Here is a 27,853-nt window from a genome sequence, read left to right as displayed (position 1 = left end):
ATTTCTGTTTTTTGCACTTTTTAATTCCACATTCCATTCCCATTCTAACATGTCTATCCACGGCCTCCTCTACTGTAAAGATGAAGCCACACTCAGGTTGGAAGAACAACACCTTAAATTCCGTCTGGGTCGCCTCCAACCTGATGGCATGAACATCGACTTCTCTAACTTCCGCTAATGCCCCATCTCCCCCTCGTACCCCATCTGTTTTTTATTTTTATACACACATTCTTTCTCTCACTCTCCTTTTTTCTCCCTCTGTCACTCTGAATATACCCCTTGCCCATCCTCTGGGATCCCCCCCACTTGTCTTTCTTCCCGGACCTCCTGTCCCATGATCCTCTCGTATTCCTTTTGCCAATCACCTGTCCAGCTCTTGGCTCCATCCCTCCCCCTCCTGTCTTCTCCTATCATTTTGGATCTCCCTCTCCCCCTCCTACTTTCAAATCTCTTACTAGCTCTTCCTTCAGTTAGTCCTGACGAAGGGTCTCTGCCTGAAACGTCGACTGCACCTCTTCCTACAGATGCTGCCTGGCCTGCTGCGTTCACCAGCAACTTTGATGTGTGTTGCTTGAATTTCCAGCATCTGCAGAATTCCTGTTGTATACGTATACCTTAATTGGTTTACTTATTTATTATTTTATTTTTTTTCTCTTCTATATTATGTATTGCATTGAACTGCTGCTACTAAGTTAACAAATTTCACGTCACATGCTGGAGATAATGAACCTAATTCTGAAGAGGGGTAAGAATGGGTGATTAATGTAGCAGGTTTTCAAAGTTTGAGAAATGATGGAGGAGGTAAAAGAGGGGGTGGAGTTGCCCTACTAGTCAGGGACAAAATCACAGCTGTGCTCAGGGGAAGGAGACGTAATGGAGGGGTCAGGCTCTGAGTCCATGTGGGTGGAACTCAGGAATAGGAAGGGTGCAGTCACACTGCTGGGATTGTATAACAGACCCCCCCCCCCAACAGCCACTGGGACATTGAGGAACAGATATGTAATCAGATTAAGGAAATGTGTAAAAAGGGTTGTTTTCATGGGGGATTTCAACTTCCCTAATATAAACTGGGACCATCTTGGTGCAGGGGCAGAATTTGCTAAGTATATTCAGGAAGGTTTCTTAAATCAATATGTGGACGGTCCAATGTGAGAAGAAACCATACCGGACCTGGCCAGGTGACTGACCTTTCAGTGGATGAACAGTCAGGGAACAGTGACCACAACTCCCTCACTTTCAGGCTAGCTATCGATACGGATAGGTGTAGCCCTTGTGGAGAGTTTTAAATTGGAATGGGGCAGATTAGGAGGGCATTAGGGAGGAACTAAACAGTGCTAATTGGGATTACATTTTCTCTGGCTAGTCCACATCAGACATGTGGAGGGTGTTTAAAGATCAATTGCACATAGTGCAGGAAAGATATGTTCCTATTAGAAGGAAGGACTGGGATGGAAAGATAGGAGAACCTTGGATGTCCAGAGAGAAAATGAATTTAGTCAAGAAGAAAAAGGAAAAGTACGTGAAGCTTCAGAAGTCAGGATCAAACAGAGCACATAAGGAGTGTAAAGAAAACAGAAAAGAACTGAAGAAGGGGATTAGGAAAGCCAGGAGGGTCCATGAAAAATCCTTGGCAAGTGGGATTAAGGTGAATCTCAAGGCATTCTATACATATAATCAGAGGATAACTAGGAAGAGGGTGGGACTACTCAAGGATAAAATGGGTAACATTTGCTTGGATGCGGAGAATGAGTGAGGTACTTAATGAGTACTTTGCTTCAGTATTTACCAAGGAAAAGGATATGGAGGACCAGGAAATCAGTGCTGCATGTATAAATATGCTAGGGCATTTAGAAGTCGAGGAGGAGGATGTGTTGGCCTTCCTAATGAGTATCAAGGTGGACAAGTCCCCAGGGCCTGATGGGATTTACGCCAGGTTATTGAAAGAAACCAGGGCGGAGATTGCTGGGTCCTTGACTAGTATCCTCTCTGGGCACAGAGACTTAATAGAGTTTCTTGACAAAGTGACGAGAGAGATTGATGAGGATGGGGCAGTGGATGTTGTCAACATGGATTTTAGTAAGGCGTCTGACAAAGTTCCTCATGGGAGGCTAATCCAAAAGATTAAAATGCATGGGATCCATAGCAAATTAACTGGATTCAGAACTGGCTTGCACATGGCAGGCAGAGGGTAGTGGTTGAAAGGACTTATTCAAGCTGGATGTCTGTAATTAGTGGAGTTCTGCAGTGATGTGTTGGGACCTCTGTTGTTTGTAATGTATATAAACGACCTGGATGAAAATGTAGATGGGAGTTGATAAGGGTTGATAAGTATGTGGATGACACCAAGATTGGTGGAGTTGTGGACAGTGTAGAAGACTGGCAAAGAATACAGCACAACATAGATCGGTTGCAGATATGGGCTGGGAAATGGCAGGTGGAGTTCAACCCAGATAAATATGAGGTGCTGCACCTCAGTAGGGCAAATGCAATGAGAAAGTATACTGTTAAGAGAAAGGTTGATAGGTTGATTAATGAGGCATGGAATGCTTGCTTTTGCTAGTCGAGGCATTGAGTTCAAAAGTCAGGAAGTTATGTTGCCGTTTATGAAACTAGTTAGGCCACATCTGGAGTATGGTGTACAGCTCTTGTCGCCTCACTATAGGAAGGTTGTTGAAGCTTTGGAGAGGGTACAGGAGAGGTTTACCAGGATGCTGCCTGGTTTAGAGGGCTGGACAAACTTGTGCTGTTTTCTCTGGAGAGGGTACAGAAGAGGTTTACCAGGATGCTGCCTGGTTTAGAGGGCTGGACGAACTTGTGTTGTTTTCTCTGGAGCATTGGAGGCTGAGGGGAGATCTGTTAGAGGTTTGCAAGATTATGAGAGGCATAGCTAGAGTGGGCAGAATATCTGCTTCCCAGAGTAGAAATACCAGAGGGCATACATTGAAGGTGAGAAGGGGTAGTAAGTTGTTTTTTTTTTACTCAGAGTGTTTGGGTGTTTTTGATCTGCTTTTTAGCTGGTTTGGCACAATGTTGTGGGCCAAATGGCCTGTTTGTGTGCTGTACTGTTCTATAATCTATGTTTAACTGTTTAAATTTTTTAAGAAGACTAAAGAAATGCCTCCTTAGGAGTTTACAAAGATTCGGTATGACATCTAAAACTTTGATAATCTTCTATAGATGTGTGGATGGAGTGTATATTGACCGGCTGCGTCACAGCCTGGTATGGAAACACCAATGCCCTTGATGAAAAATCCTACGAAAAGTACCCCTGTCCATTAGGTGTAAAGCCCTCCCCACCACTGAGCATGTCTACGTGAAGCGTTGTTGTAGGAAAGCAGCATCCACTACCCAGGTCATGCTCTCTTCTCACTGCTGCCATCAGGAAGAAGGTACAGGAGCCTTAAGACTCACACTAGCAAGTTCAGGAACAGTTATAATCCCTCAACTACATCATCAGGCTATTGAATCAAAGGGGATAACTATACTTGCCTCAGCAATGGAATGTTCCCACAACCTATAGGTTCACTTTCAAGGACTCTTCATCTCATGTTCTCAATATTTATGGCTTTCTTATTTATTATTAGTATTTCTTTTTGTATTTGCAGTTTGTTGTCTTTTGCACACTGGTTGAATGCCCAAGTTGGTGCAGTCAAGAATGGTGTTCTTTGAGAAATTTTAATTACAAATTTTCCTTTTACTCCAGCCAGTGAATTGTATTGGACTGTAGTTCCACAAGAAACAGCCATGTGTTACTATATGCAAGTGAAATTTATTTGCGACTGAGTTCTTGTGGTGTGCCTCTAGGCTGTTCTGAGAGCAGAATTTGGTAAATCCTGACCCTATTAATCTGCAAGTAATAAGTTTGGAGTTTTGGGTAAATTTATTTTTGTCCTTTCCTTCCTTGCTTCTGGGCCAGAAGACCCAGTGTAAAGGTGATGGCCTATTTTGGTGCCAACTAGAGATCAAATTTTAAGAAAGTACAAGAAGAGCAGGACCTCCTCTGCTATTCAATAAGATCGTGACTGATCAGAGCCTGGATAAAGCTCCAACTTTTTTGCTTGTTTCTCTTAATCCTCAATCCAAATACAAAAATTGTGTGCTGTTTGTAATTCTCCCTATACTGATATGAATGCTTTGAGTAATTAGCTCTTTATCACACTTTGCTAGAAGTGTTGATGAAATGAATCATGTATGTTTAGGCTCAAGCATATAAAGTATATTTTCTTAAGCCTTAAATATTTGCAGCATAAAAATGGTCTGCCCTTGCTGCTGGGTTTTTTTTTTCTTTCCTTTTTGTGGAATAGAGCATTTTTCTTTCTGGGCTTTTATTAATTAGGTGATATGGAAATGTATTTGCTATTTCAATCTAGGTCAATGAAATTCACTCACATGATCCTCAGTGCTCTAATAAAGTTACAAATATTTTGTCTTTCAGATTCTTTCCCCCTGCTTACTACTAAACGAGTATTCTGGAAAGGAATTCTACAAGAGCTGTTGTGGTTCATCAAAGTAAGTATTATGGTTTTGTCTAAGGATCTTAGAAATTTTGTGATAATTTTAGTAGTATCATTTTCTTGTAATAGTCTCTAATTGGTTAGGTTTATCAAAACAATGTGTGTTCAAGGCCATCTTCAATCTCGCACTGCTGCAGCCTGTGGTTCCCATCTGCTTCAAAAGGATGACAATTATATTAGTGCCCAGGCTGAGCTGCGTTTACGAATATCATCTGCTTGCATTCATATCTGCTGTGATGAATTGCATTGGGAGGTTGGTCAAGGCCAGAATCAACTCCTGGCTAACCAAGGACCTGGACTCACTGTAATTTGTATATCACCACAATAGGTATATCATGCATGCAGACTCACTGGCTCTCCACTCTTCCTTGGATCACCTGGACAATAGCAATATATATGTCAGCCTGCTGTTTAATGATTACAGCTGTGTTCAACACCACCATATCTTTAGTACTAATCAACAAGCTCCAAAACGTGGGCTTCTGTGCCTCCCTCTGCAACTGGATCCTTGACTTTTGTCATCGGGAGTCAACAGCCAGTGCGATTCGTAAATAACATCTGTTCCTCTCTGACAATCAACACTGGCGCACTTCAAGGATGCGTGCTTAGTCCACTGCTCTACTCTCTCTACACCTATGACTGTGTGGCCAGGCACAGTTCAAACACCATCTATAAATTTGTTGATGACATAACTATTGTTGACAGAATTTCAGATGGTGATGGGGGTGTTCATTTAGTGAGATAGATTAGTTGACTGAATGATGTCATAAAAACAACCTTGCACTCAGTGCCATTTGGACCAAAGAATTGATTGTGGACTTCAGGGAAGGGAAGTCAAAGGAACACACACCAGTCTTCGTGGAGGGATTAGCAGTGGAAAGGTTGAACAGTTTTAAGTTTTGGGATGTCAACATCTGAAGATCTATCCTGGGCCCAATATATTGATGCAATTACGAAGAAGGCATGACAGTAGGTATATTTCATAAGGAGTTTGAGGAGATTTGGTATGTCACCAAGGACGAGCACATTTTTACAGATGTGCCGTGGAGAGTATTCTGATTGGCTGCATCATCATCTGGTATGGAGGGGCCACTGCACAGGATCGGAAAAAGCCGCAGAATGTTGTGAACTCAGCCGGCTCCATCGTGGGCACCAGCCTCCCCACCATCCAGAACACCTTCAAAAGGCGATGCCTCAAAAAGGTGGCACTGTCCTTAAGGACCCCCATCACCCAGAACATGCCCTCTTCTCATTGCCACTGTCAAAGGAAGGGGGCAGGAGTCTGAATGTACACATAGTTTTCAGAAACAATTACTACCCCTCTGCCATCAGATTTCTGAATGGACAATGAATCCGATGAAACCTCACTATTTCTTTTACTTTTTTTTTATTTCCTATTTAACTTACATAATTGTAATTTGTTTTTATTATGTATTGCTTTAGTACTGCTGCAGAACTACAAATTTCACACTATATGCCAGTGATATTCCAATTTATGAATTGGATGTATTTCCGAATACTTTTGGATATGGGAAGGAACTGGGGTACCTGCAGGATACCAAAGTCTGTGCTACCGTGAAGGTTAAAATCTCAGATTTGTTTCTGAAGCCAATACAGACCAGAAAGAGTGAATGGCAGGTGAAAAGAACTTGATGCAAATTAGTAAAATTGGAAATGAGGAAAATCTGCAGATGCTGGAAATCTGAGCAACACACACAAAATGTTGGAAGAACTCAGCAGGCCAGGCAGCATCAAGAGAAAAAAAAGTCGATGTTTCAGGTACTTTTTTCCATAGATGCTGCCTGGCCTGTTGAGTTCCTCTAACATTTTGTGGGTGTTGCTTAGAAAAATTGGAACAGCTATATGTAAAGTGAGGGGGACAAGGTTGGCAAGGAGATCCTTGGAACTGCCCAGTGTACACATAGCAAAGGGATTAATGTGGATTTTACAACAGATGTGTAGAGGCAGGGGAAGGGTTGAACATCGTTGCAGGAATCATGGTAAGGAAGCAGATTTATGGTCAGTATTTCATTTTCCACTGTTAAGCCAAAAAAATCTGATTCATTTTTGCCACAGCTCCCACAGAGAGGGAGTCAAACAGTGATTATGGAATGGAGTTTGTGGTAAGGCTCAAGGCAATGACTTCAGTCCTTTTAATATTTATTTCAATATGTTTCTGTTCAGCCATTCCTGAATCAGACTAGAAAGTGGTTAAATCGGTGGCACTTGGAGCCAATGAGGGAAATAGTGCTGGGAAGAGGTAGAAGAGGTGCCCCTGGTGTATGTGTATGTATTTTATTTACTGATTATGTTGTCAAGGAGTGTTGTGTAGCTGAGAAAGGGGAGGAGTAAAACATAGATCTTTGGGAAAACTCCAGAGGTTACTGGAGGAGTGAGAAAGTAAAACTGTTATTGTGGTCCCCTGTTGGTTGAGGTCAGCCATGGATGTTGCATCCTAGGTATCTCTGTTGTTGGTGCAGCGCTGTCTGTAGTTGAGGAGACCAATGCAAGGGTGGCAGTTTCTTTTGCAAAGGTTGCATCTGTAAGTGTTCTCAGCTCTGCTGGGGTTGCAGTGTTCCTTTCGACAGGCCTGTTTGTGTTCAGCCTCTTTCAGGAATTTTTCATCGCCTGACTTAAGGTGTTGTTTCAAGATGTTTCTCTGCCTATTTCAGTGGCTCCCAGAACTCAAGTGTTGATGCCCATCGCATTCATGTCCCATTTGCAGACATTCGGTTGTCTTGCCCGAAGCCAACTCACCGTAGAGGATCTTTTGGATGTGATGGACATGGCCCAGCCAGCACAGCCTATGCTGTCTGAGCAGGGCCTACACAAGAGGGACCTTAAATGGAAAGTATGGAATCTTTTCTCCTGCTTAGAATAGTCTGTCCAGGTCTTGCTGCAGTAAAACAGTGTGCTGGTGACACTAGCATTGTAGACTGCCACCTCATTTGCAGCCTTCCCAGTGTGCTTGTTGATTCAGAGTCCTTTGACATACTGCTGTCAAGCAAGGCTGTGTCTTTGCCCCAACGCTCTTTGGGAATTTCTTCACCCTTCTGAGGCACGTATTTGGCACTGCAACAGAGGGGATCTGCCTCCGCACTAGATCAGATGACAAGCTTTTTAACTTTGCCCACCCAAGAGCCAAAACCAAACTGCATGAGGCTATGATCGGACTCATGCTATTTGCTAATGATGCAGCAGTCGCAACCCACACACTGCAGCACCTCCAGAGCTAGATGCACTGCTCTTCTTAGGCCTGCAAGGAAATTGGTCTATCAGTCTGAAAAAGACAAATGTCTTGGGATCACCCAGTCATTACCGTTGAAAAATACCGAGTTATTAAAGTGGATAGCAGTTGAAATCAAACATCTGGATGGTTTTGAAGGAGGTCAGTATGATCAATTAGACCAAAGAGAGTGGAGAGGATGGGAATGATAAGAAGTGGTTATTGTTATTTATGATTTCATTTGTGAGTTGACATGGGCCATTTCAGTCCTGTAGCAGAATCCAGACTGGAGGAATTCTGTATGAATTTGTGAGAAAGAGTACCATAGATTTGTGTGGTAGTACGTTCAAAGACCTTAGATGCTCGATAAGGGGTTTTAGTGTTTTTGAAGAGAGGTGGGATGGTAATTTTGATGAATAGGTGCACAGGACTTAATTTGGTATTATAGTTAATATTATTAAACATTATGATCTATAAAGGCAGCTGTATCATTGGTAATTTGGTAGGACTAATGTGGAGGAAATGGGATGAATTAGACCTCATCTAGACTTCATAGATGAGGTCTAATGCTAGAAATGCATGAGAGTTCAGGGCTGTAGCAGGGAGTACCATTTTAAATTTAAAAAAAAACATGTGCAGTGCAAGACAGTTGGGGAGTTTGAAAATGTAATTGGGAATTACTTGTAGAAGAGTTTCTCTTCTGACAGCAGACAAAGTTTCAACTGGGTTTGGGAAGGACATACAAAAAAACCATTAGAAAATGACTTTGCATTGTTATTTTTTATTACATAATTCACAAAAATGTCAGAAGGTTTGGCTAATAGGATGATTCAGAAAATCATGTTTGAATTTTATATGGTAAAAGAATAAATTAAGATGGAATTAAATTCAATGCAGAAAAGTCGCATTATAGAGGGAGAAGACAATAAAGGCCAACTGAGTGGAGAGTGGGAAATGAGACATTTTCTTAGATATCACACTTCCTTGTTTGTATGCAAGGGAAATAATAAAGTGCTTCATTCACTGGCAAAGTAGAGATCACAGGTAGTTGGTAAGGTGTGTCCTAAAGTATGATGAATTGCTAACCAAGGATGGTGGGGAAATAAGCCCAGAAGATGGCCCTTATCTAAAATATAAAGACCTCTAGTGCCCCTTTGAGTGTTTGTTTATCCTTGGTCCCTCGGGTGTTCATTGCTCATATATGAGCCAAAATTCTGGCATCTGACCATCAAGAACATTAAGGAAAGTCACATGCTCATTAAGCCAGAATCTTAAAATTGAGAAATGAACATGGGATCTTGCTACCTATCTAGTGCATTAACTACTATACTATTTCAGATAACTGCAACAGTATTCTAATGAACACTGGAACAGAAAGGAAATAGACTTGGAAATACAGAGGGAGTAGGACCCTGCTGATCAGCTACCAGTGATCCCCTTTGAAAAAATGTGTTTGTATTGTCTAGTCAAATCAAAACATGATCTGGAGTGGCTTAATAGTTCTAACTTTTAAATATTGTGTAATATTTGATCATTTAGGGGGTTAAAATTGCAAAATGGCCACTTGGAAAAATGTGAGAAGATAATGTAAGTATGTAATTAATCCCTTGTTTTACTCCCTTGACACTTTATTTCCTTTTTTAGGGTTCTACCAATTCCAGTGAGTTGTCCTCAAAAGGAGTTAAAATATGGGACGCCAACGGATCTCGGGAATTTTTAGACAGACAAGGATTCACATCCCGAGAGGAATGTGATTTGGGTCCAGTTTATGGCTTCCAGTGGAGGCACTTTGGGGCTGAATATAAGGACATGCATACAGGTAAGGAACTATTATCTTCATAACTGAGATTGGTGTTTTTGTAGCGTGACATTATTTGAAATTCACTTAATATTTTTGATTTTCTTTTTGTTCTCCTACCAACCTGATAATTGTAGATTACACTGGACAAGGAGTTGATCAGCTTCAGAATGTAATTGATATTATCAAAAATAATCCAGAGGATCGTAGGATCATACTCTGTGCATGGAACCCTAAAGGTAAAGAGAAATGCAAGCGGAGCTTCTGATGGATCAATCAATGATGTCTGTACTTTGGGACAATCCGGATATGAGTGCGGTGTCCTTTCAAGTCAACCTGCCTCTCTCTTTAACCACTAATAAAGTTCCCAAAGACAGGAAGGTCTCTACTGTGGTTCTGTTGTTTAAGAAACAAGGGCACGTCAGGAACACAGGATCATCAACCTGACATCAGCAGTGGAGAAGGAATTCTGAGGGACTGGATCTACTAGCAATTGGATAGGCAGAATCTGATTAGGAGGAGTTGGTCTCAAAATACTGGAGGAACCCAGCAGGCCAGGCAGCATCTATAGAAAAGAGTCAACAGTCGACTGTTGACTCTTTTTCCAGAGATGCTGCCTGGCCTGCTGAGTTCCTCCAGCATTTCCTGTGTGTTGCTTGGAGTTCCAGCATCTGCAGGTTTTCTCTTGTTTGTAGGAGGAATCGGTGTGGCTTTGTGCATGGAAAATCATGGTTGATTTTAGAGTTCTTTGAAGAAGTAACCAAAAAGGAATATGAGGGTAGGACAGTGGATGTTGTCTTTTTGGACTATAGTAAGGCCTTCTACAAGTCCCACATGATAGGTAGGTGTGAAAAATTAGGTCTCATGGAATTCAGGGAGAATTAGTTTGGTGGATTCAAATTGGCTTGAAGATGAGAAGCAGAGGCTAGTAGCTGAAGGTTATTTCTCAGAATGGAGGCCAGTAACTAGTGGTGTGCCAGTGTTGGGATCTTTGTTATTTACATGAATGATTTGGATGCAAATGCACAAGGCTTGATCAGTAAGTTTGCAGATGACATGAGATTTGGAGGTGTGTTTGATAGATTATCTCAGATTCCAGGGAGATCTTGATCAGTTCGTTAAGTAGGCCAAGTAGTGACAAACGGGTTTCACTACAGACGCGTGTGAGGTGATGTATTTTGGAAAGTCAAACCAGCATGGGATTTATAATGTGAACGGTGGGGCACTAGGGATTGTAAAGGAACAGAGGAATTTAGGAGTACAACTGTATAATTCATTGAAAGTGATGTTGCAAGTAGACAGAGTTGATGTTTTAAAAATGGGCATTTAGCACACTGGTTTTCATCAGTCAGGACGCTAACTATAGGAGCTGGGGCATTATGTTGAAGTTGCACAAATCATTGAGCCTACACTTGGAGTACTGTGTTCAGATTTGGTCACCTAGTTATAGAAAGTCATGTTAAACTGGAAATAGTACAGAAAAAAAAATTAAGATGATGTTGCCAGGACTAGAGAGCCTGAGTTGTAGGGAAAGCTTGGCCAGGCTAGGTACTTATTCCTTGCAATGGGAGAGAATAAAGGATGACTTTATAGAAATGTTTAAAATTATGAGAGGCATAGAAATGGAGGGGCAGGGCTGAAGTATATGACTGAACACAGGAAACTGACACCAGCTGGGCGGTCATTGTTGGCAGTTCGAACTTTTTGGCCTAAGGGCCTGTATCTTCCATATTGCTGTACGACTCACCACTTTCTTTCTTGCCATCAATTGTTCATGGTCACTCCTGAAGAATGAGTACCCTGGTTAGTTTGCCCAAGGATACCGTCAGTAGCAGGCAATCTTTTCAGTGAGGAAAAATTGGAAAACATTGGGGAACTGGTTCAGGCTCATTGGTAAAAAGAAATAGTAAAATGTGATGTCTCATTTAGTTGCAATCTAATTGGAGGCTTTTCCATGTTTCTCAGGGAGATGGCAAAATGCAAATAAAATTTGATCCGTTGCTAAGAATTTTAAAATAATGGAATGATTAAAAACCTGCTTTTAACTATTTAAATGAAATGGCAACTTGTAGCTTTCACAACAGTGGATGCTAGCTTGGAAGTACATAAGAGACCTTTGAGCAACTGCAGAATTTAAAGAGGTACTGGCAAATGCTCAAAGAAACATTTGCAAATGTTCATAGATCTACAGGACCCCTGGAGAGACCATAGAAATGTGGTTCTGCTTACTAGCTGTCTTTTGTGCTTAACTAGCTTCTGTGGAGCTGCCAAATGCAGTGAAGGTAGAGGTAAGGTGGTGCAGAATTGAAACATGGCATCTAAACTCGTGTATATGAACTTCATTGGAAATGAGCACTGAAAATAAGACTCTAATATGATTTTCATGGAATATATACTTTATACTTAGTTTCAAACCAATTAATACATCTCAGATGAGTTTTTAAAGTAAATTTTGCATTTCTCCTAATGGTTAACTTTTCTTAATGCAGACCTTCCACAAATGGTGCTACCTCCTTGCCATGCTCTTTGCCAGTTCTACGTGGCCAATGGAGAGCTATCCAGTCAGCTGTATCAGAGATCAGGGGATATGGGTCTTGGTGTTCCATTCAATATTGCCAGCTATGCATTACTTACATATATGATTGCACACATCACTGGATTAAAGGTACTTGAAAATCATATCTTCAACACTAAAGATCTTTGTGCTGAATATCGCCTTTGAAGTGCCATCAGTTGCATAGACAGATGTGTATCAAAGTGCTTTAAACAGCAAGTAAGATATATGATCACTGATTATGTTATGCCCATCAGAATTTCTTTTTGATATCTCAACCAAATTGTAGCAAGTGGATGATGGAGCACTCCAAATTGCATGCTTTATCCATTTCTTTTGACTTTTATCAAACTGATACTAGGTGACAGTGGATCTTTGAGTAAAAATGATGATGGTAACAAAGTTCAAATATTTTTTTTGCTGTGGTGTCATAATGGGCATGCCCTTTCATGGCTGGGTTTGGCTTTAAGTGCCAGCTAGACCATTGTTTGTGCATGTTTTTTAACACGTCAAATCGGTGGCAGCTGCGATCAGGGAACTCTTCACTACAAGAGAGAATTCTGTTCTAGTAGTGAAGTATTTGATTTAATAACACAACTCTAAAAAGCATAAAAAGGATTTTGTAGAGTCAACATGAGACTATTAAATGGAAATTGTACAACTAATCTGTCAACTCTGAGGAATTTTCTGACTAGAAAAGGAGGAACTATGGATACGGTGTATGTGGGTTTCTGGAAGGTTGACAGTAAGATGCCACACAAGAGATTGTTTAAGAAGGGTACAGTGCATTGATTTGGAAGCACTGTACTGATATGGAGTGAGAAATGGTAATTGGACAGAAGCAATGGATCAGAACAAATAGATCGTCAAGCTATGATTGGTGGGATGTGGCAGGAAAGGGTATTTGAGTCCCACCTATTCACTATCTGAGAAGAGGAAATGTCATATTTCCGTGTTTGCTGATGATACTAAACTTAGTAATTATGAGTACAGAGGACAATGTAAAGAACCTTACAGGGATGCGGACAAGCTGAGTGAGTAGATGAGGGGATGTGCAAAGCAAAATGGGAGCTGGGGATAAATGAGATCTCCCCTTTTGTGCATATAACAAGGGAAATCAAAAACAGCATAAAAGCAAAAGAGAGGGCATATAATATGGCAAAAAATTAGTGGGAAGTTAGAGCATCAGGGAGCTCTTAAAAACTAATAGAGGGCAACTAAAAACGCTGTAAAGAAAGAAGAGATGAAATATGAAGGTAAGTTAGCCTACAATATCTAAGAAGATGCCAAAACTTTTTTTCAGATATATAAAAAGTATGATATAGTTGGGATCACAGAGACATGGCTCCAGGGTGACCAGGGATGGGAGCTCAACGTTCAGGGATATTCAATATTCAGGAGGGATAGACATGAAGGAAGGGGAGGTGGGGTGGCGTTGCTGGTTAAAAAAGAGATTAACGCAATAGAAAGGAAGGACATAAGCCGGGAAGATGTGGAATCGATATGGGTAGAGCTGCGTAACACTAAGGGGCAGAAGACGCTGGTGGGAGTTGTGTACAGGCCACCTAACAGTAGTAGTGAGGTCGGAGATGGTATTAAACAGGAAATTAGAAATGTGTGCAATAAAGGAACAGCAGTTATAATGGGTGACTTCAATCTACATGTAGACTGGGTGAACCAAATTGGTAAAGGTGCTGAGGAAGAGGATTTCTTGGAATGTATGCGGGATGGTTTTTTGAACCAACATGTCGAGGAACCGACTAGAGAGCAGGCTATTCTGGACTGGGTTTTGAGCAATGAGGAAGGGTTAATTAGCGATCTTGTCGTGAGAGGCCCCTTGGGTAAGGGTGACCATAATATGGTGGAATTCTTCATTAACATGGAGAGTGACGTAGTTAATTCAGAAACAAAGGTTCTGAACTTAAAGAGGGGTAACTTTGAAGGTATGAGACGTGAATTAGCTAAGATAGACTGGCAAATGACACTTCAAGGATTGACGGTGGATATGCAATGGCAGGCATTTAAAGGTTGCATGGATGAACTACAACAATTGTTCATCCCAGTTTGGCAAAAGAATAAATCAAGGAAGGTAGTGCACCCGTGGCTGACAAGAGAAATTAGGGATAGTATCAATTCCAAAGAAGTAGCATACAAATTAGCCAGAGAAAGTGGCTCACCTGAGGACTGGGAGAAATTCAGAGTTCAGCAGAGGAGGACAAAGGGCTTAATTAGGAAGGGGAAAAAAGATTATGAGAGAAAACTGGCAGAGAACATAAAAACGGACTGTAAAAGCTTTTATAGATATGTAAAAAGGAAAAGACTGATAAAGACAAATGTAGGTCCCCTGCAAACAGAAACAGGTGAATTGATTATGGGGAGCAAGGACATGGCAGACCAATTGAATAATTACTTTGGTTCTGTCTTCACTAAGGAGGACATAAATAATCTTCCAGAAATAGTAAGGGACAGAGGGTCCAGTGAGATGGAGGAACTGAGCGAAATACATGTTAGTAGGGAAGTGGTGTTAGGTAAATTGAAGGGATTGAAGGCAGATAAATCCCCAGGGCCAGATGGTCTGCATCCTAGAGTGCTTAAGGAAGTGGCCCAAGAAATAGTGGATGCATTAGTGATAATTTTTCAAAACTCGTTAGATTCTGGACTAGTTCCTGAGGATTGGAGGGTGGCTAATGTAACCCCACTTTTTAAAAAAGGAGGGAGAGAGAAACCGGGGAATTATAGGCCGGTTAGCCTAACGTCGGTGGTGGGGAAACTGCTGGAGTCAGTTATCAAGGATGTGATAACAGCACATTTGGAAAGCGGTGAAATGATCGGACAAAGTCAGCATGGATTTGTGAAAGGAAAATCATGTCTGACGAATCTCATAGAATTTTTTGAGGATGTAACTAGTAGAGTGGATAGGGGAGAACCAGTGGATGTGGTATATCTGGATTTTCAAAAGGCTTTTGACAAGGTCCCACACAGGAGATTAGTGTGCAAACTTAAAGCACACGGTATTGGGGGTAAGGTATTGGTGTGGGTGGAGAATTGGTTAGCAGACAAGAAGCAAAGAGTGGGAATAAACGGGACCTTTTCAGAATGGCAGGCGGTGACTAGTGGGGTACCGCAAGGCTCAGTGCTGGGACCCCAGTTGTTTACAATATATATTAATGACTTGGATGAGGGAATTAAATGCAGCATCTCCAAGTTTGCGGATGACACAAAGCTGGGTGGCAGTGTTAGCAGTGAGGAGGATGCTAAGAGGATGCAGGGTGACTTGGATAGGTTGGGTGAGTGGGCAAACTCATGGCAGATGCAATTTAATGTGGATAAATGTGAAGTTATCCACTTTGGTGGCAAAAATAGGAAAACAGATTATTATCTGAATGGTGGCCGATTAGGAAAAGGGGAGGTGCAACGAGACCTGGGTGTCATTATACACCAGTCATTGAAAGTGGGCATGCAGGTACAGCAGGCGGTGAAAAAGGCGAACGGTATGCTGGCATTTATAGCGAGAGGATTCGAGTACAGGAGCAGGGAGGTACTACTGCAGTTGTACAAGGCCTTGGTGAGACCACAACTGGAGTATTGTGTACAGTTTTGGTCCCCTAATCTGAGGAAAGACATCCTTGCCATAGAGGGAGTACAAAGAAGGTTCACCAGATTGATTCCTGGGATGGCAGGTCTTTCATATGAAGAAAGACTGGATGAACTGGGCTTGTACTCGTTGGAATTTAGAAGATTGAGGGGGGATCTGATTGAAATGTATAAGATTCTAAAGGGATTGGACAGGCTAGATGCGGGAAGATTGTTCCCGATGTTGGGGAGGTCTAGAACGAGGGGTCACAGTTTGAGGATAGAGGGGAAGCCTTTTAGGACCGAGGTTAGGAAAAACTTCTTCACACAGAGTGGTGAATCTGTGGAATTCTCTGCCACAGCAAACTGTTGAGGCCAGTTCATTAGCTATGTTTAAAAGGAAGTTAGATATGGCCCTTGTGGCTACAGGGGTCAGGGGGTATGGAGGGAAGGCTGGGTTCTGAGTTGGATGATCAGCCATGATCATAATAAATGGCGGTGCAGGCTCGAAGGGCTGAATGGCCTACTCCTGCACCTATTTTCTATGTTTCTATGTTTCTAAAAGAGAAGAGAGTGGATTTGGGATCATTGGAAAATGATACGAGAGAGGTACTAATGAGGGAACAAAGAAATGGCGGACAAACTTGTATCAGTCTTCACTGTGGAAGACACTAGCAGTATGCTGGAAGTTCAAGAGCATCAGGGGGCAGAAGTGCGTGACATTGCCATTATGAGGGAGAAAGGAAATTATAGGCCAGTTAATCTGACCAGTGGTTAGGAAGATGTTAGAGTCAATTGTTAAGGATGTGGTTCAGGGTACTTGGAGGTGCATGATAAAATAGGCCAAAGTCAGCACAGTTTTCTGAAGAGGAAATCTTGCCTCACAAGTCTGTTGGAATCCTTTTGAGGAAATAACAAGCAGAATAGACAAAAGAGAGTCAGTGGATGTTGTTTACTTGGATTTTCAGAGGCCTTTGACAAGGTGACACACATGAGGCTGCTTAACAAGAGCCTACGGTATCGCAGGAAAGTTAGTAGCAAGCATAGAAAATTGGCTGCTTAGCAACAGGCAAAGAGTTGAAATAAAGTTGGCCTATTCTGGTTGGATGCTGGTGACTAGTGGTGTTCTGTAGGTGTCAGCATTGGGACCACTTTTCACGTTATAGGCCAACGATTTGGATGAGGCAATTGATGGCTCTGTGTCCCTAAGTTAGCAGGTGGTACAAAGCTAGGTGGAGGGACAGGTAGGAGGTTGAGAAAGCAAGGAGTCTGCAGAAAGACTCAAATTGTCAGAATGGGCAAAGAAGTGGTAGATGTAATATAGTGTCGGGAAGTGTATGGTCATGCACTTTGGTAATAGGAATAAAGGCGTAGACTATTTTCTAAATGGGGGAAAAAATTCAAAAATCTGAGGTACAAAAAGACTGTGTCCTTGTGCAGGATCCCATCAAGGTTAACATACAGGTTGAGTTGGTGGTTAGGAAGGCGAATCCAATGTTAGCATTAATTTCAAGAGGACTAGAGTTTGCTGAGTCCTCTGCAAAAATTTCCGGCAAAAGTGCCAAGTAGATGATCCAGCTCTGCCTCCTCCAGAAGTCCCCAGCATCCCAGATGTCAGTATGCAGCCAATCTGATTCACTCCACGTGATATCAAGAAATGGCTGAAATTACTACCCTGTCAGCCTACTCTCACTCATCAATAAAGTAATGGAAGAGATTATCAACAGTGCTATCATACAGCACTTACTCAGCAATAACTTGCTTACGGATGTCCAGTCTGGGTTCTGTCAAGGCCACTCAGCTCCTGACCTCATCAGCTCCTTGGTCCACTCATGGACCAAAGAGCTAACCACCAAAGGTGAGGTGAGAGTGATATCCCTCGGCATCAAGGTGCTGTAGCTAAAATGGAGACTCTGAGAATTAGAGGGGAAACCTTCTATTGGTTGGAATCATACCTGACACAGAGGAAGATGGTTGGAGGTCAATCACCTCATCCTCAGGACATCACTGTAGGAGTTCCTCAGGAAAGTGTCCTAAGACCAACCATCTTCAACTGCTTCATCAATGACCTTCTTTCCATCATAAGGTCAGAAGTGGGGACGTTCACATGACTGCACAATGTTCTGCACAGTTCGTGACTCTTCAGATAGTGAAGCAGTTCAAACCCAAATGTAGCAAGACCTGGACAATATCCAGGCTTGGGCTGACAAGTGGCAAGTAACATTTGAGCCATACAAGTGCCAGGCAATGACCATCTCCAACAAGAGAGGCTCTAACCATCATACCTTGACTTTCAGTGGCATCATCATCACTGAATCCCCTACTATCAACATCCTGGGGGTTACCATTGACAGGAAACTGAACTGGTCTAGCCATATAAATACCGTGGCTACCACAGCAGGTCAAAGGCTAGGAATCCTGCAGTGTGTAACTCACCCCCTGACTCCCCAAAGCCTGTCCACCATCTACGAGGCTCAGGTCAGGAGTGTAATGGATTACTTGCTACTTGTCTGGATGATCGCAGCTCCATGAACCCTCAAGAAGCTTGACACCATCCAGTACAAGGCAGCCCACTTGCTTGGTACCCCTTCCACAAGCATCCAATCATTGACTAACAGTTGCAATAGTGTGTACTATCTACAAGGCGCACTGCAACAACACACCAAAATTTCTAAGGCAACACCTTCCAGACCCACAACCACTACCATCTAGAAGGAAGAGAACAGCAGATACCTGGGTCACCATTTGGAAATCGCCCTCCAAGTCACTCACCATCCTGACTTGGAAACATGTTGCCGTTCCTTCTTTGTTGCTGGGTCAAAATCATGGATTTCCCTCCCGAACAGCACTGTGGGTGTACCTACACCTCAGGGACTGCAGTGGTTCAAGAAGGCAGCTCATCACCACCTTCTCAAGGGCAACTGGGGATGGGCAATAAATGCTGACTGAGCTGGTGATGCCCACATCCTGTAAATGAATAATAATAAAAAAATATAGAAGCAAAGCGGTATAAGGCACTGTTGAAGTCTCACTTGGAGTATTGTGAGCAGTTTTGTGCTCCTTATTGAAGAAAAAATGCTGGCATTGGAAAGGGTCCACAGGAGGTTCACGGGAATGAAAGGATTAATGCATGAGAAGCATTAGATGGCTCTGAGCCTGTACTCGCTGGAGTTTAGAAGAATGAGGGGAGATCTCATTGAAATCTATCAAATATTGAAAGTTCAAGAAAGAGTGGATATGGAGAGGATGTTTCCTATACTGGGTGAGTCTAGGGCCAGAGGGATGTCCATATAGAACAGATGAGAAGAAATTTCTTTAGCCAGCGGGTGGTGAATCAATGGAATTCATTGTCAGGGATGGCTGTGGAGGCCAAGTTGTTGAGTATATTTAAAGTAGAGGTTGATAGCTTCTTGGTTACTCAGGATGTCAAAGGTTATGGGGAGAAGGCAGGAGAATGGTTAAGAGGGATATCAGCCATGAAGGAATGGTGGAGCAGACTTGATGGGCCAATTAGCCTAATTCTGATCCTGTGTCTTATGGTCTTCGAACAAAAAGTAGTGTGTTTGTAAAATGGTGAATGAGTGGGTAATGTTGATGTTCAAAAGGACTGAGGTGTACTGGTACACAAGTTAGTGAAGAGCAGCGTGCAGGTACAGCAAGTGATGGAAGGCAACTGTTAACTTATATTTACAGGTTTTAACTACTAGAGTAAGGAAGTATCATTGCAGTTCTCTCACAATTTGACTTCACAACTGCAGTATGGTGTATAGTTTTGGTTCTTTACCTGAGAAGTGGTGTACTTGTCATGGAGGGAGTGGAGCAGATTTAATAGATTGGTTTCAAGAATGTGGATTGAGTGAGTAAACTGATAAAGGTTATTCAGAATTCAAAGAAGGAGAGGAGATGTCACTGAAATTTACAACATTTTTACAGGTTGTGGCAGACTAGATTGAGAGAGGATACTCCCCTTGATTGGGGAGGCTAGGACCTTATTTCTTACATTTGTTTCTTGCTCATTTTCTGACAACCTAGGGAAGGAGGAAGTAAAAGTTTTAGTTGTTTTTAGATTGCAATTTCCCTTTGTATTTACCAAACGCACTACAGTTCCATCACTAGATAACTTGCAGTGACAAATGCTGGATGTTCTCTTAATAATATTTTTATTATCTCTTCAGCCTGGTGATTTTGTACATACATTAGGTGATGCTCATGTTTACAAGAACCACATTGAGGCATTAAAGATTCAGGTAAATGTTGAATTTTCAACCACAAAGTAAATGTATTTTTGTTAACTGTGATAAGAATGCACTTGGAGATGAGGAAATGTTCTATCTGTTACACGCAAAGGTATATGTTTGTACAAAATGTGATAGGAAGTAACATGGATTTTTGCATCCATTTTCACATGCAATCTAACAAGATAAATGATTATTCCAGCAATTACAAATGTTTTATCAACAGACTGGATAGTGTAGGTTTAGAATTAAAAATTTAGTATTAAGTTGCAAATATTTAACCTCTAACTTTCAGGAGTTAATTGGATCCTTGGAGCTTTAGTATCTTGTAAGTGATTGTTCTCTTGCAGTCAGTGTATTTCTGATTAACAAAATAAAGGAGACTGTTTACTTTCCAGGCAGACAAGATGTACTGTTTCAGTTCACTATTAAAGAAAAGAATTAAACTAATCAAATACAAAATATTCTGAGCTTGTGCAACCAAGCAACCTGTCAGAGTATAACTTTATAATTCCAGTAAAATGTATATCCTTGTAATTATGAATTCAGCCAAAAACAGGTTTATTGAAAAAAAATAAGCATTTTTAATAATACTGCCCTCTAATAGTAGCCAGGATGTGGGGTATAAATTACAATAGATTAAAAATAACATGTAAAAAGGGCAATGTTATGAAGCCATAGGGGATTTCAGATTGCAGGTAAATTGGGAAAATCAGGTTGGTGCTGGATTCCAAGAGAAGGAATTTGTAGAATTCTTGCAAGATGACTTTTTAGAGCAGCTTGTGGTCGAGCACAATATGGAAAAGGCAATTTTGGATTGTGTGTTGTGTAATGAACCAGATTAGATTAGGAAACTCAACATAAATGAATCCTTGGGAGGCAGTGATCATATGATAGAATTCATCTTGCAGTTTGAGATGGAGAGGCTGAAATCGGATGTATCAGTATAACTGTTGACTAAATGCAACTCCAGAGACACAAAGGAGGTGCTGGCCAGAACTGAGTGGAGGAGGACACTAGCAGCAGGAACGATAATCGAACAGCAATGGCTGGAGTTTCTGGGAGTTGGAGGATTGGTTTATCCCAAAGAAGAAGCAGTCTAAAGTGTGAATGAGGCAATCATTGCTGACAAGGGAAGTCAAGGACAGCATAAATGCGAAAGAGATGGCATACAATATAACAAGAATTATTGGGAAACTTGTGTTTAAAAAAAAACAACAACAAAGTAACTAAAAAGCAATGAGAGAAAAGATTAAATATGAAGGTAAGCTAGACAATCATATAAAAGAGGATACCCAAAGTTTTTTTTTGATATATAAAGAGTAAAAGAGTCCAGTGTGGAGATCGGACCACTGGAAAATGATGCTGGAGAGGTAATAATGGGGAACAAAGAAATAGCAGATGAACTGAATAAATATTTTGCGTCATCTTTCACTGTGAAAGACACTAGCAGCATGCTAGAAATTTGTGAGTGTCGGGACAGAAGTGAGTGCAGTCACTATAACTAAGGAGAAGGCTGCTTGGAAAGCCGAAAGGTCTGAAGGTAGGTAAGTTACCCGGACCAGATAAACTATATCCTGGGTTCTGACAGAGGTAGCTGAAGAGATTGTGGAGGCATTAGTAATTACCTTTTAAGAATCACTACTTTCTGGAAAGTCTCAAATGTCACTCCATATTTTAAGAAGGGAATAAGGAAAAAGGTCAGTTATAGGAAACTGCAGGCCAGTTAGCCTGAGTTTAGTGGGTAGCTATATGTTGCAGTCCTTTATTAAGAATGAGGTTATGGGATACTCAGAGGCACATGATAAAATAGGTCAAAGATGGCATGGTTTCCTGGGGGGGGGGCGGGGTGGGGAGTCTTGTCTGACAAACTGTTGGAATTCTTTGAGGAAATAACAAGAAGGATAGATAAAGGAGAGTTAGTGGATGTCGTTTACTTGGATTTTCAAAAGGTCTCTAACAAGGTGCCGTACAGGAGGCCATAGTATTAGAGGAAAGATACTAGCAGGGACAGAAGACTGAATGGCAGAAGGCAAAATGTGGATATAAAGGGGGTCTTTTCTAGTTTGCCAGTGACTAATGGTGTTTCGCAGAGGTCAGTGTTGTGTCTGTAACTTTTAATGTTATATGTTAATGATCTGGATGATGGATTGGATGGCTTTGTGGCCAGGTTTGCAGATACTGCAAAGGTTGGTTTGAGGAGCAGGTAGTGTTGAGGAAGGCAGGGAGTCTGTGGAAGGACTTGGACAGATTAGGAGAATGGGCAACAAAATGGCAGATGGAATATAGTGTTGGGAGGTATATGGTCATGAACTTTGGTAGAAGGAATAAAGGCTTAGACTATTCTCTAATTTGGTGCAAAATTCAGAATTGGGTGCAAAAGGACTTAAGAGTCCGAGAGCAGAAGTCCCTAAAAGTAACGTGCAGTTTGAGTTGGCAGTAAGAAAGGGAAATGCAATGTTAGCATTTATTTTGAGAGGGCTAGAATATAAACGCAAGAATGTAATGCTAGGCTTTATAAGATATTGATCAGACTACATTTAGAGTATCGTGAGTAGTTTTTGTCCCATATCTAACAAAAGTATGTGCTGGCATTGGAGAGTCCAGAGGAGGCTTACAAGTATGATCCTGGCAATGAAAGAGTTAACATAAAGGAGCACTTGATGGCTCTAGGCCTGTACTTGCTGGAGTTTAGAAGAATGAGAGGGGTCTTATTGAAACCTACAGACTTGAAAGGCCTAGGTAAAGTGGACATGGAGAGGACGTTTCCAATTGTGGGAGAGTCTAAGGCCAGAAAGCACAGCCTCAAAAAAAAAATGTCCCTTTAGAACAGATAAGGAGGAATTTCTTTATCCAGACAGTGGAGATTCTGTGGAATTCATTGCAACAGAGGGCCGTGCAGGCCAAGCTATTGGGTATATTTAAAGTGGGGGTTGATAAGTTATTAATTAATAAGAGTGTGCAATGTTGTAAAAAACAAAAAGGCAGGAGATGGTGTTGGAGTTCATTATTAAGGATGAAGTTTTTGGGTACCTGGCAGGTGATAAAATAGGCCAAATTCAGCATCCTTGAGGGGAAATCTTGCTTGACAAATCTGTTATTTTTTGAGGAAATACCAAGCAGGATAGACAAAGGAGAGTCAGTGGATGTAATTTACTTCAATTTTCAAAAGGTCTTTGATAAGATGCTGCACTTGAGGCTGCTTAATAAGGGTCTTTGGTATTACAGGAAAGATACTAGCATGGATAGAAGATTGGCTGAATGCCAGGAGGCAAAGAGTGGGAATCAAGGCGGACTATTCTGGTTGGTTGGCTGCAGGTGACTAGTGGTGCTCCACAGGGGTCTGTGTTGGAACTATTTCTTTTCACATTTATGTGAATGATCTGTATGATGGCTTTGTGGCCATATTTGCAGATGGTACAAAGATAGGAGCATGTAGTGTTGAGGAAGCAGGGAGTCTAGAAAGACTTAGAGATTGAGAGAATGGGCAAAGAAGTGATAGATCTAATATAGTGTAGGGAGGTGTATGGGCATGCACTTTGGTAGAAGGACAGGGACTTGTGAGTCATTGTGCAGCGTTCCATGAAGGGTAACTTGCAGGTTGTCAGTGGGAAGGAAGGCAAATGCAATGTTAGCATTCATTTTAAGAGGACTAGAATATAAGAACAAGAATGTGACGCTAAGACTTTATAAGGCATTGGTCAGACCGCTCTTGGAGTATTGTGACCAGTTTTGGGCTCTTTATCTAAGAAAAGATGTACTAGCAGTGGAGAGGGTTCAGAACAAGTTCAATAGAATGATTCTGGGGATGAAAGGGTTAACATATCAAAAGCGTTTGACGGCTGAGTCTGTATTCGCTGGAGTTTAGAAGAATGAGGGGAGGTTCTCATTGAAACCTATTGAATATTAAAAGACCTAGATAGAGTGGATGTGGAGAGTATGTTTCATATGGTAGGGGAGTCTAGGACCAGAGGCCACAGCCTCAAAATAGAGGGACTTCCATTTAGACCAGAGATGAGGAGGAATTTCTTTAGCCAGAAGGGAGTGAATCTGTGGAATTCATTACCACGGATGGCTATGGAGGTCAAGTCATTGAGCATATTTAAAAGAGGTTGATAGGTTCTTGATTAGTCAGGGGGTCAGAACTGGGAAAGACAGAAGCAAAATTTCAGAAATTTTTTTTATTAATATTGCTTCTGTCTTTCCCAGTTCTGATGAAGGTTTGAAATATTGACACCATTTCACTTTACATGGAGGGGCCTGACCACTCAGTACTTCCAGCATTTTCTGTGTTTTTTTCCAGAACTCCTTTTAGAAACATAGAAAAATAGGTGCAGGAGTAGGCCATTCGGCCCTTCGAGCCTGCACCGCCATTTATTATGATCATGGCTGATCATCCAACTCAGAACCCAGCCTTCCCTCCATACCCCCTGACCCCTGTAGCCACAAGGGCCATATCTAACTTCCTTTTAAACATAGCTAATGAACTGGCCTCAACAGTTTGCTGTGGCAGAGAATTCCACAGATTCACCACTCTCTGTGTGAAGAAGTTTTTCCTAACCTCGGTCCTAAAAGGCTTCCCCTCTATCCTCAAACTGTGACCCCTCGTTCTAGACCTCCCCAACATCGGGAACAATCTTCCCGCATCTAGCCTGTCCAATCCCTTTAGGATCTTATACGTTTCAATCAGATCCCCCCTCAATCTTCTAAATTCCAACGAGTACAAGCCCAGTTCATCCAGTCTTTCTTCATATGAAAGACCTGCCATCCCAGGAATCAATCTGGTGAACCTTCTTTGTACTCCCTCTATGGCAAGGATGTCTTTCCTCAGATTAGGGGACCAAAACTGTACACAATACTCCAGTTGTGGTCTCACCAAGGCCTTGTACAACTGCAGTAGTACCTCCCTGCTCCTGTACTCGAATCCTCTCGCTATAAATGCCAGCATACCGTTCGCCTTTTTCACCGCCTGCTGTACCTGCATGCCCACTTTCAATGACTGGTGTATAATGACACCCAGGTCTCGTTGCACCTCCCCTTTTCCTAATCGGCCACCATTCAGATAATAATCTGTTTTCCTATTTTTGCCACCAAAGTGGATAACTTCACATTTATCCACATTAAATTGCATCTGCCATGAGTTTGCCCACTCACCCAACCTATCCAAGTCACCCTGCATCCTCTTAGCATCCTCCTCACTGCTAACACTGCCACCCAGCTTTGTGTCATCCGCAAACTTGGAGATGCTGCATTTAATTCCCTCATCCAAGTCATTAATATATATTGTAAACAACTGGGGTCCCAGCACTGAGCCTTGCGGTACCCCACTAGTCACCGCCTGCCATTCTGAAAAGGTCCCGTTTATTCCCACTCTTTGCTTCCTGTCTGCTAACCAATTGATAATGACATTCTAATGAAATACAAAAGCCAGCATTAACCTTATCTGAATGTGTGCAAAACTTATTTCTTCCCCAATTTCTTTTTAAAATGCTACCTTCTTATTTTCTACCAACACACATCAAAGTTGCTGGTGAACACAGCAGGCCAGGCAGCATCTCTAGGAAGAGGTACAGTCGATGTTTCGGGCCAGGACCCTTCGTCAGGACTAACTGAAAGAAGAGCTAGTAAGAGATTTGAAAGTGGGAGGAGGAGGGGGAGATCCAAAATGATAGGAGAAGACAGGAGGGGGAGGGATGGAGCCAAGAGCTGGACAGGTGATTGGTAAAAGGGATATGAGAGGATCATGGGACAGGAGGCCCAGGGAGAAGGGAAAGGGGGAAAGTGTCCCGAAGGTGTGGAAGGGTCTGGGATAGGGACACCAAATACCTCCTCATGGCGGAGAGGGTCGCCTTCAGAGCTTGACGGGAGTTTTGGATCTCCCCCTCACCCTTTCAAATCTCTTACTAGCTCTTCTTTCAGTTAGTCTTGACGAAGGGTCTCGGCCCGAAACGTCAACTGTACCTCTTCCTAGAGATGCTGCCTGGCCTGCTGCGTTCACCAGCAACTTTGATGTGTATTGCTTGAATTTCCAGCATCTGCAGAATTCCTCGTGTTTGCATTCCTATTTTCTACAGTAGGATTTGGTTGAGGATGCCAAGGATGCCAAGTATATAGTATGAATAATTGACAGGTATTGCAAATGTTACGTACCCCGTAACTGGGTTGCCAAACCAGCAGAAATGGATCACTCAGTTGGAGTCTGGATTACTGGAACTAAGAAAGTTTTATTAAAGAAACAAGCAACACAGTACTCTAATCAAAAAAGGATAATAAATGCAACAGTTCAGCAATGATAAACACACATGTACACAGAATTAAGATAACAAGATTAATCAAGCTCTATCGTTGTCTAGGGGTAAATGACCAGTTTCAAAGTGAGACAAAGTCCAGTTCAATTTAGTTCAGTTCGCAGTAATCGCTGCCGTGGCGATGGACAGTGGGGGGGAGGAGAGAGAGCAAAACGAATGAATATTCAACACAGCTTCCACACAGACCTTTGCAGTCAGCTTTCAGGCGAGCCCTTTGTGATGTCATCTGAGGTCACTGACCGTGACCCCTCTGTTTCCAGATACGACCGTTTCTCTGCGCTGAACCTGGCACCCAGGCAAGGGTGGACACACACCAGGTTCCCGCCGATCGTGCCTTTCCACCCTGAGCGTCTAAGGCTGATCCCGCGATCAGCCGTCCAAGAGCTTCCCACCGACTTGTGAGAGGCGCACCGCTTCCAGGGTCTCGTTACCTTGGGTGTCGTGTGTGTCCTGCCTTAGCGAACCTGTCCCTTTTTATCCCCCTGCTGGGGTATCGCCTGTTCATCACACTTCAAACAGCTCAGGGTTCAAAGGGGGAGCCGATCTTGACATAACCCAGACTGTTGGCTCCTTCATTAACATCTTCAAATGCTGCTTCATTGTGTTCCTTATCTCTCCTTCTCCTGAGGACAGGTGGCAGACCAACTGCTGATGCCACTGGTGCTAGCCCAGGCCAGCAAACATCTTAATTTATGTGTATTCTCGTCACACAAAATACTGATACATTTGTTTAATTTTGCCACAGCTTTCGCGTGAACCCAGACATTTCCCAAGATTGAAGATATTGCGCAAGGTGGAAAATATTGATGATTTCCATGCAGAAGATTTTAAGTTAGAGGATTACAACCCACATCCTGCTATCAAGATGGAGATGTCTTTGTAATAACAAAAGATCATTGGTGATGGAGGGTGGCAGGGGGAAGAAAACATATTATACTGTTAGTTCTTACTAATAAATTATAATAAAAGAGCTTATTCCTTTGATCTTGCGAGGAGAGCTGCAGATTTGTAGAATAATGTCATTTGGCCTGCTCTTCTTTTGCCAATTCCATTCCACTTTCATTGCTTAACCCCTCTCCACACATCTAATACATTTCTAATCATGAAGGTTTATCTTTCTGGTGTTGTCTTTGTTTTTTTGCCAGTCACCTTTTAAATATATCAATCTTGGTTTGCAGCATCGCAAACAGTTTCTCTTCATTTACTCTTGCATTACTCTGAATCTTCCTTATTGCATCTTGCTTCATATGTCTCTGCTTTTTGAGCAACTCCAGCTTTTCCCTATATGGCAAAGCCTTTCAAACTGGATTAATAGTGTCTGAATCCTTTAAGTGTTCACATTCTTCCAAAAAGCTGAGTAGAAATAGTGCTTAAGGACTGGTTGTGAACTAGTGTGTGTTGTACAAGAAGTTCATTAAACTTGTAGGAACCTCTTCAAATATTTATATTTTAAAATCATATATACACTTAGATTTTTTTCATTGCTCTTTTGGAAATGTATATTCTATCCTTAGAAACCTTAACATACATAAAAATCCATTTGCTGTGTATGCCTATTATTATTTTTCTGTTTTCTGATATTGAAATTGTCCTCTGCACATCTAGTCAAAAATATCAATATATTCACTACCTATTCTGGGGGAAC

General features: G+C 41.9%; 1 protein-coding gene across 2 annotated transcripts in view; it reads left to right on the top strand.

Annotated features, from left to right (window-relative positions):
- tyms (thymidylate synthetase) overlaps positions 1-27,190 on the top strand; it is a 32,850-nt gene extending 5,660 nt beyond the window's left edge. Inside the window, exons 2-7 of one of the 2 annotated variants that reach the window (XM_063041494.1) lie at positions 4,436-4,509; positions 9,385-9,559; positions 9,676-9,777; positions 12,028-12,203; positions 19,841-19,912; positions 26,954-27,190. In XM_063041494.1, coding sequence (XP_062897564.1) covers positions 4,436-4,509; positions 9,385-9,559; positions 9,676-9,777; positions 12,028-12,203; positions 19,841-19,912; positions 26,954-27,091 — 737 coding nt within the window. In that variant the 3' untranslated portion in view covers positions 27,092-27,190. Of the gene's footprint in view, positions 1-4,435; positions 4,510-7,192; positions 7,366-9,384; positions 9,560-9,675; positions 9,778-12,027; positions 12,204-19,840; positions 19,913-26,953 lie in introns of those variants that run through there. The other variant, XM_063041502.1, reaches the window with a different exon arrangement.
- Positions 27,191-27,853: the final 663 nt, after the last annotated feature.

The sequence above is a fragment of the Mobula hypostoma genome, chromosome 1, assembly GCF_963921235.1.
Source record: "Mobula hypostoma chromosome 1, sMobHyp1.1, whole genome shotgun sequence".
NCBI classification, from domain to species: domain Eukaryota; kingdom Metazoa; phylum Chordata; class Chondrichthyes; order Myliobatiformes; family Myliobatidae; genus Mobula; species Mobula hypostoma.
The sequence above is the reverse complement of the archived record's forward strand: the minus strand, read 5'-3'. Positions and strand labels throughout refer to the sequence as shown.